The sequence below is a fragment of the Salvia hispanica genome, chromosome 3 (genome assembly GCF_023119035.1).
Source record: "Salvia hispanica cultivar TCC Black 2014 chromosome 3, UniMelb_Shisp_WGS_1.0, whole genome shotgun sequence".
Taxonomy (NCBI): domain Eukaryota; kingdom Viridiplantae; phylum Streptophyta; class Magnoliopsida; order Lamiales; family Lamiaceae; genus Salvia; species Salvia hispanica.
The window spans coordinates 7,940,167-7,950,586 of NC_062967.1; the positions used below are offsets into that span (position 1 = coordinate 7,940,167).

The following is a 10,420-nucleotide window of genomic DNA, read 5'->3' on the forward strand; positions in this document are numbered from 1 at the left end:
CAATGGATTGTGACGACATTTTGATGAGATTCCATGTATTAGTAGTGATGGCTATTGTTCCACCTTTATTGGTGGGCCGTGGGCGGCTTGCTTGTCTTACTGTTTATAGATAACGGTGCCAGAGCCAAAGCCATATTAACACAAAATTGGCCATTCACTTTTGTTTTTCCAAGTCAATTTCATCAATATATGACCATTTCTTAATAATATTTGCAGCCATATGTATTTTAAAAATTTGGATAGTTGTTGACGTGACACGGAAAACAAAATAACACTATAATCGGAAGGTTAATTGAAATGTTAAGGTTACGTGAATGAAGAGTTCAAACTTCAAATTATCCAGATTCTAGAGGAATGATATTAATGAGAAAATTATAAATAAATCAGTTATCGATACAAGCAATAAGTCAAAACATGGCAATCTTGACTGGGAAAAGAGTCAAAAGAGTAAAGAGGACCATTTGATCCGTTCATACGTCTTTCAATTTGTAAAAAGGTCACTTCATTTCACTCCCCAAATTTAATACTCCATTAATCTTGCTTGGCAGCCACTCTCGACAATTAACAATTAACAACAATACAAGAATCTGAATAATTTATTGTGTGAGAATTTTAATGCTATAATATACATCACCGTTCGTATTAATTATATAACCTTACGTTAAAAATGTTTAGTTGAATTCATCTGAACTTTAATAAATGTGACATCTGATGATGTGGGTTTTGATCATCAAGAAAATGAAAAGCAAAATTCACATCGGAAGAGAAGAATAAACTTAGTCAAGGACTCAAGCACCCAGACCCCATTGCAAATTGAGCACTGGAAGCTCAAAGCCTCAAATTGTCAAAAATCTGACACAAGAACACTAGAAAATATTCAGCTATGTTCCTAAATAAGTCCTAAAAGTATAAATATGAGTTTTAATAAAAAATGGTGTCATGTCCGGAAAATATTGGTAGCTATTAAAGTGGTGGGTCTTATAGTAAATAAATTGATATAATGAGATTAGTAGTAAGTAGTATGTAGTCAGATGATGAAAAATAAGTATTATTTATGGGCTCGGAAAATAAAACATATCCAATGGGCCTAATTCGCTGGATCTGAAAATTTAATTAAGTAATACTACTACTCCATAAATTACAGTTAGTTATAATTATAATATTATCTCTGTAGAAAACTTTAATAGAGGATTTGTACTATATTATTTTGGGCTTTTATTTCCGAATCTGCGCAGAGCACAAAACTTTCTTTATAACTTATAAGAGCCCAATATTTTACAGCCTGGTATAAGTTCAAAACATTGGCTCTTACTATAATTTGTTGGATCAATGTTTGTCCTATAATATATGATCAATCTTAAACTCACTCTGTTGAATCAATATTTATCCTATAATATGATCAATCCTTCTTATATCATTTTAACCACAAAAGTTATGACACCTCTGAACAAAATTTGTGTATAATCTTTAAAATATTAAAATCAGTGTCTATCTCCAACAAAATATTAATATATGGGAAAAACATACAAATTTAATTTGAACTTAGTAACATGATTTATACATAGACATGAAAAAAGATGTTCAACAGAAGTTGAAAAAAATAGGGCAAAGCCATAGAGATTATAGGGCATGATGGCACTTATAGCTCAAAGGAAGGTGTGATATTCTTGAAAATCAACATGACATAGATAGAATTTAGAATGGTGTTATTACATGAGTAGAAATGAATGGTTGGAAGAAGTTAGAGATGGAGCTTTCATAAAATAAGCGCGTTAAGAAAGAGTGGACTTTTGGCTGGGCTGGGTAGCAGGGTAGTAGGGTACATTACAGATTACATTACACTTACACATGCACATGAATTCAAGGCTGTAAACCACATTGATTATCTACAAGTAGTTGGCCTGCATATATCTTGCCTCTTTAATTCCTATCAACACACTATCACTATTCTATGCTAGACCCACCATTACTATGGGATTCAAAATATCTCCATCTCCTTACGAATTCAATGTCCCACATCAGCCGTAAGAGCAACCGATGTGGGATTTATAAACTAAATGAGCTCTGTCTCCTAACAGACTAGTCATGTAGGATGAGTTTTCCTAATAGACTAGTCATTTAGGATGAGTTTTCCTGTTTAATCTGTATCATTGGTGCTTTCATTAAGAGCCGTTGGCCCAGAGTGGTGGCCGGGCAAAGAACTCACCATGACCAACGAGTAAGTTTGGAGCCAACTCGGAGTGGTGGCCGAGCAAAGAACTTGCCGTGACGAACAAGAACTTGGAGTGGTGCTCTGGCAAAGAACTAGCCGTACCAACGTGGACGTTGGCCCTTAAGGGGGTTGATTGTTACAGACTTAATGTCCCACATCGGTCATCAGAGCAACCGGTGTGGGACTAAATGGGTCCTCTCTCCTAACAAACTAGTCTTTTTTGTGTTAGGGAGATTCAATATAGAGAACAGAAAAACGGATATCTGAAAGTCGTGCAAAACACTTTCAGATCAAATCAATTTCGGTGGTTCTACCAAAGTTATTTGATCGGATAAAATTCAGAGAATGCAGAACCTTCTTATGTGTATTCGAGATAATGAACCAGAAGACTTGATCGGATTTTGAAGAAGATGAACCGATGCAGCTGTTGACGAAACAGTGCATCCGTTGGGATTTAACTGAAAATAACCGATTTTCAAAAAGGTTTCGAAATTGCAAATTAGTCCTTCGATTTTCAGAAATTACATTTTCGGATGAATTTCTGAAACAGCAACTTCGTTGGAAATAAAAAATTTCCAAGCTCGACCCCAGCCAGGGGCTCTGCCCCTTGGACCCCGCTACCCGGGGGCGCTGCCCCCGGACCCCCGTTCATCTGTTTAGGGGCTTCGCCCCTAACATCATAATGAATTCAAATAAGTGTGCACTCCGCACCTCCATACTTAAATGATGTATCATTATAACAATAACCGATCAATCAAGTTAATCCAATTACACTAAAATATCCAACAATCCTCCCCTATTTTAGTGCAATCCTTGATTAACTAAAACAAGTCATCTCAAACATTCAAACTTTTGCATAAATGAAATATCGTAACGATTGAATTCCATATTAGTACATTACACATTCCAAATATTCGAATACCCCGGGTGTCTCTAAGGATTGAACCCTGGGAACTCACATTGAATACACGAAGATAATGTACACAAAAGTTTACATACGAATATGTTCTATCTTGACACTATATTTTACTAGCCTATGTCCTTATCCTTCATAAACACGTCGAAACCAAGTCCCAGTTTCTTGAAGCGGCTAAACTTCATGCTTATATAGGTAGCTCCTTTATTCTTGCACCTACATTTGCAATTTTTCAAAAGAACTATTAAGAATATATATATTCAACCTCCTTAACTTGTAGGTCCGAACACATACCTTGGGACGATTTTCAAATGTGTTCCAATCTTCAAATATTAAGTCTTCCACATTGAATTCTGCATCTAGTATCATACTAAATGGGAATTGGGTATCTTAATATCAAAGATTTGTGGTGGACTTTAATCCCATCCCTATAGCCGATTTGTACACAAGATCTCTACTTAACCCTTTGGTTAAATGATCGGCTAAGTTATCATGAGTTCTCACAAACTCCACAGATATCACACCATCCATAATAAGTTCACGAATCATGCTATGTCTAACACCTAAGTGTCTAGACTTTCCATTATACACTTGACTATATGCCTTAGCCAAGGTAGCTGCACTATCACATCTGATAGATATAGGTGATATCGGTTTAGGCCACAATGGAATTTCATATATTAAATTTCTTAGCCATTCAGCCTCTTTACCAGCTGCTGCTAATGCCACAAACTCCGATTCCATTGTTGAATTCGTGATGCAAGTTTGTTTCTTTGATGCCCAACATATAGCACCACCTCCAAGCCGGAATACCCAACCACTTGTGGAAGAATGATCTTCCATATTGGTGATCCAACTTGCATCCGAATAACCTTCAAGAACAGAAGGAAATCCAGAATAAGTCAACTTATAATCCATGGTTCCTTTTAAGTACTTAAATACTCGATTCATTGCTTGCCAATGGATTAAACTTGGATTATGAGTATATCGACTCAATTTTCCAACTGCAAAGGCTATATCGGGTCTAGTACTAATCATAGCATACATTAGTGATCCAATAGCCTTTGAATATTCAAGCTGATTCACAGCAACTCCTTTATTAGGCACGAGTTTTGCACTAGGATCAAAAGGAGTCTTAACTGAAGAACAATCTTTGAAGTTGAACTTTTCCAACACTTTCTCAATATAATGTGATTGAGAAATGGAAATTCCTTGTTCTCCATGTGTGATCTTAATTCCAAGAATCACATCAGCCTTCCCCATGTCTTTCATTTCAAACTTAGATGACAAAAATTCCTTCGTTTTATCAACTTGATCTTGGTCAGTACCAAAGATCAACATGTCATCCACATATAGGCAAATGATAACCCCTTTACCGGTAGCATCAAATTTGCTATATACACACTTGTCTGCTTGGTTTAATACAAAACCATTCGACAACACCACGTCATCAAACTTTTGATGCCATTGCTTGGGGGCTTGCTTTAGTCCATAAAGAGATTTTACCAACTTACAAACCTTATGTTCATTACCAGGCATGACAAAGCCTTCTGGTTGTTTGATATAAATCTCTTCCTTTAATTCACCATTCAAGAAGGCAGTCTTAACATCCATTTGGTGAATTACAAGATTATGTATAGCAGCAAGTGCTAACAATAATCTAATTGTGGAAATCCTAGCAACAGGAGCATAGGTATCAAAGTAGTCAATGCCTTCCTTTTGTCTAAAGCCTTGGATAACCAATCTGGCTTTATACTTGTCTATGCTTCCATCCACCTTCATCTTCGTTTTGAAGATCCATTTGCTATTTAAAGCTTCACAACCGGGTGGCAAATCCGTCAGTATCCAAGTACCATTTTGGATTATAGAATCCATTTCCTCTTGGATTGCCTCTTTCCAAAATGCAGAATCTCTTGAAGCCATAGCTTCTTTGTAGGTCCTTGGATCATCACCAATAGTAAAGCAATATTGATATTGAAAATTAATTTCATTTCTTGATCCTTCAAGTAAGTACAATTGGAAATCATTTCCAAATGACTTAGCTTTTCTTGCTCTACTACTTCTCCTAGCCTCAGGAGGTGTATCCATCACTTTTCCAGTTACATCATCAGAGTTACTAGACTTTGCAATCATGCCTCCAGGTTTAGGTATAGACGTGAATCTATCCTCATTGCCAAATTCAGCATCCCTTGACTCAATAATAGAGTGCACAGATACATAGTCATTGGGTTCTAAGACATAGAACCTATAACAAACAGAATTTTCTGAATACCCCAGAAACACACAATCTATACCTCTTTGACCTATGGTTTTCATTTTAGGGTCAGTTAGTCTTACCACTGCTCGACAACCCCAAACTCTGAGATAACTCAATTTTGGTGGTTTCTTATGCCAAAGTTCATAAGGGGTTATTTTGTTCCTTTTGTTAGGAACTCTATTCAACAAATAACAGGCTGTTAACATAGCCTCATCCCAAAATCCTTCACTTAGGCCAGAATAACACAACATTGAATTAATCATTTCTTTCAACGTTCTATTCTTTCTTTCAGCTACACCATTTTGTTGTGGTGTATATGGAGCAGTCGTTTGATGTACTATACCAGTCGATTCAAAATACGCTGGATCATAATACTCACCTCCCCTATCAGTGCGAAGAGTTTTAATCTTCACACCATGATAAAGCTCTACACTTTCTTTAAAGATTTTAAATTTATCAAGAGCTTCATCTTTGGAATGACAGAGATAGACATGACAAAATCTAGTAGCATCATCGATAAAAGTAACTACATACTTTTTATTACCAAGAGATGGAGTCGAATGAAAATCACACAAATCACTATGTATAAGTTCTAATACCTTAGTTTCTTTATTGACATTCTTATTGAAAGGTTGTCTAGTTATCTTAGTTAACATGCAAGTTTTACACTTTTCATCATTCAACTCAAAAGCTGGTATTAAACTCATTTTCGACATATCTTTCAATCTCTTGTAATGTACATGTCCAAGTCTAGCATGCCACAATTCTGATTTACTAACATGATTACTAGAACTAGTAGAAGTCATGCAAACAGAATTATTAACAAAAGAGACATCTAAATTCAACTTAAACATGCCACATAGATAACCAAAACCAATGAAATTACCATGCCTTGACAGAATATATTTATCACTTTCTAATACTTGTTTATAGCCACAACTATTCAATACAATACCAGAAACTAAGTTTTTACGAATTCCAGGTACATAAACTACATTTTCTAACAATAAGGAATTTCCAGAGGTAAATACTAGGCTAACAGATCCTATTCCTTTGATTGGTTCAGTTGCAACATTGCCCATCTTCAAGGAAGATCCATCTTCAATTGGTTTAAAGTCCTTGAACCATTGACGATCCTTGCATACATGACATGTTGCACCCGAATCAATCCACCATGAGAGATCATCATCCTGCACATAAAATGCTTCAGAGATTATTGATGCATAATAATTCTCAACCGAATGATCATTAGGTACAGAAAACGAACCTGATTGCTTTTCAGGATCCTTGGATCCATTTGGACCAGCCTCGTTTTTCCCTTTTCCTCCACCCTTTCCAGACTTACAATCCTTCTTGAAGTGTCCGGATTTGCCACACTTCCAGCAAGTCAGTTTGGGCTTCTTATTCCCATCCTTACTGTAATTCCCTTGAAACTTCCGTTTGCCTTGAAACTTACGTTTCTCTTTACCAGCCTTTGAGGATTCACCCTCTTCCACCATGTTCACAGAGGAACCAACGATGTTTTTAGTATTACCTACAGAACTCTTTTCCATATCACGTATGGACTGTTCAATCTGGAAATCACTTCCAAGTTCGACCAAGTTCAATTCCTCCTTCTTGTGTTTCAAATTATTTTTAAAATCCTTCCAAGAAGGTGGCAATTTATCAATAATACTAGAGACAGAAATGGATTCATCCATTTTCATATCATATTGGGAAAACTGTCCCAATATCCTCAACAACTCGTTGTATTGTTCCATGACAGGCCTCGAATCAACCATTTTATAGTTAATAAAATTACCAACAAGAAATTTCTTGCTAGAAGCATCTTCTGCCATATATTTGGCTTCGAGGGAATCCCACAATTCCTTAGCAGATTCAACATTTTGATACACATCAAACAGAGAATCAGACATACCGTTTAAGATGTGACCACGACATATGTAGTCATCGTTCTCCCACTTCATCCGCCTCCTCGTCTGTTCCAGAGTTTCATTTTCAACAGCCTCGGGCATGGGAGTACTCAGAACGTACACCACCTTGAGATTTGTCAGCATGAAGTGCATCTTCTTTTGCCAGCGTCTGAAGTCCTGGCCAGCAAACTTATCCAACTTCGCGAAACCTTTCGCTCCTTCCTTCATCGTTTCTTTGTTCGACTTAATTGATTTGATCTTTGTTAGGGAGATTCAATATAGAGAACAGAAAAACGGATATCTGAAAGTCGTGCAAAACACTTTCAGATCAAATCAATTTCGGTGGTTCTACCAAAGTTATTCGATCGGATAAAATTCAGAGAATACAGAACCTTCTTATGTGTATTCGAGATAATGAACCAGAAGACTTGATCGGATTTTGAAGAAGATGAACCGATGCAGCTGTTGACGAAACAGTGCATCCGTTGGGATTTAACTGAAAATAACCGATTTTCAAAAAGGTTTCGAAATTGCAAATTAGTCCTTCGATTTTCAGAAATTACATTTTCGGATGAATTTCTGAAACAGCAACTTCGTTGGAAATAAAAAATTTCCAAGCTGACCTCGACCCCAGCCAGGGGCTCTGCCTCTTGGACCCCGACCCCGCCGGGGCTGCCGCCCCTTGGACCCCGCTACCCGGGGGCGCTGCCCCCGGACTCCCGTTCATCTGTTTAGGGGCTTCGCCCCTAACATCATAATGAATTCAAATAAGCGTGCACTCCGCACCTCCATACTTAAATGATGTATCATTATAACAATAACCGATCAATCAAATTAATCCAATTACACTAAAATATCCAACATATACCTAATTAAAAGAAATTTGGAGAGTAGTGCTGTCTCTGCAGCGCATTTGGATTGCTTTGCTTTGATTGTGCATTGGATATTATTGACTAACTTGTATCAATATTACTATATGAACACCTTACACCTAATCTATCCATCCACACTAATGGGAATTTCACGTAATTTATAGTAATAATTTAAAACACGGTGTAACACGAAACATGTGAAATGATAATATAACTGCCAATGTTTTCGTGCCCTGTGATTTCTTTATAGTATTATTTTAAACAAAAAACCGTAATAATGTGATAAGTAGTGTGTTAGGTTAAAAGGAGAAACAGTATGAGTGCAGATCAGCCTAAAACAACACCGTCCGTCTAATTAATTTATGCTTTATAATTGGCGCTTAATTATTGTTAGTCTTGAAGCTTATCTATACCACTCAACGCAATTTATAAGATTGAGTTAATAATCCAATATGGGCTAGCTATTAATTAGTCAAGAGAAATATCTAGACCCTAAATACGTATGATACAAGAAATATCAAGCAATGCCCTTGAGACAGACGTAGTTGAGTGATAAGTTTAAACGAATTAGTAATACTTCATTAATGGTAAGTAATTAATTTTGTTCACCTCAGCAGCCAACAACATATACAACTCCTATGGTCCATCCTAAATCTATATATATATCACTATCAAGTAGTATTACCACTTTGTCTAACAATCTACAGTGTAACATCAAATCAACCCAATCATAATGCATAATGTATAATGCACATCACACATGTTACTAAAATTTAAATATAGCAGTATCTAAATATATATACTCCATCCGCCCCATAGATATAGTGTCTAAATAGACTCATAACGAGCAATCTCGTTGTCAATTTCGGCTTGGATTGCAGGCATGGCCTTGTGAACATTTTCGTAGGAATACAATTTTTGTGATTGTTGATGAAATAAGTTAATTGAGATTGTATTTATAGATTTAGAAATTAAACAATATACAAGACACCCCCAAAAAAAAAAACCACCCCTCATCCCTGTCGCGTCACTGTAGACAAGCAAGCAGCGGGGGTTGTCGAGGGAGGGGAGTCACAAGTGTCGTCGGTGCGATGCAGGCAGGCAACGCGACAAATTTTTCCTTTCTTTTTAATTGATGGAATTCTTTAATGGAAAATTTCCATATATTTCCATGCATGAAAATTGATTAATGAGAATTTTCCATATATTTTTATATTGTTAATTTCCACATTTATTGATTAATGGAAATTTTCAATACATTTTCATTTTTTCCACAAAAATTCCTGAATTTTCCATACTTAATGAATATTTTATGCATGATTAATGGGAATAATAATTGTGTAAATTAATGTAAGACTCTGATATAGTAGGAGTTTGAGTGTGGTGCAAAAAATGAGAAGAATAATGATGTAACGGAGAATTGGGTTTCAAAGCGACAGCCCCTCGCAAAGACTTTGGTTTTGTTTGCAATAACTGCGCCCCAACCTACTTTGGCCCTCTCTATCAGGAACTCAACTGCCATCCAATTCTATTTCTACTCCATTTAATGCCTTTTTCCTCTCTCTATACTTAAATAAATATATCTTCCACCATTTCTAAATCTTCCCCCAAATCATCACACCATGAAATCAGCTGCTCTTATTATTCTCCTCTTTTCTCTATGCCTCATCGCAGCCACAGCCACCCGACCCAGCCCCTCCACCTCCAACCAGGCCGGCGGCTACTTCGGCGGCCCGGGTAACGGCTTCGGCATACCCGGCTACGGCAACTTCGGCGGCGGCTATGGCGGCGGCTACGGCGGCCCCAGCGGAGGCGGTTCCTCGCATGGCGTCGTGCGCCCCACCGTGGTCTGCTCTGAAAAGGGGCCCTGCTACAAGAAGAAGCTCACCTGCCCGGCCAAGTGCTTCAGCTCCTACGGCGGCTCCGGGAAGGGCTACGGCTACGGCGGCGGCGGCGGCGGCTGCACCGTCGACTGCAAGAAGAAATGCACTGCCTACTGCTGATCAGGATACACGTACACGTGTCCTCTAAATATATACTAGTAGACTGGCTATGTATTTATAAATAGTTGGCTACAAGATTTACTTGCTGCCACCTACTCATCATCTATGTACTATACATGAGTTAGATTGGATTGTGATTCCACTCAATATTTGCTGCTTTGTTTTTGTTGCATGTAACAAACTTTTGCAGTGAATTTGGGGCTTCTTCTTAGCCTCTATAATATCGGTATCTCATTCTGATCTATCT

General features: G+C 37.3%; 1 protein-coding gene across 1 annotated transcript; it reads left to right on the forward strand.

Moving 5' to 3' along the window:
• Positions 1-9,676: 9,676 nt before the first annotated feature.
• LOC125215637 (cold shock protein 2-like) lies at positions 9,677-10,415 on the forward strand. Its single transcript, XM_048117115.1, has one exon. It carries the CDS (start codon positions 9,793-9,795, stop codon positions 10,171-10,173), a length of 381 nt encoding a protein of 126 aa, XP_047973072.1. The 5' UTR covers positions 9,677-9,792; the 3' UTR covers positions 10,174-10,415.
• Positions 10,416-10,420: the final 5 nt, after the last annotated feature.

Excerpts from the sequence above, each read along its gene's own strand:
- LOC125215637 (XM_048117115.1), top strand. The coding sequence starts at position 9,793 with ATGAAATCAGCTGCTCTTATTATTCTCCTCTTTTCTCTATGCCTCATC.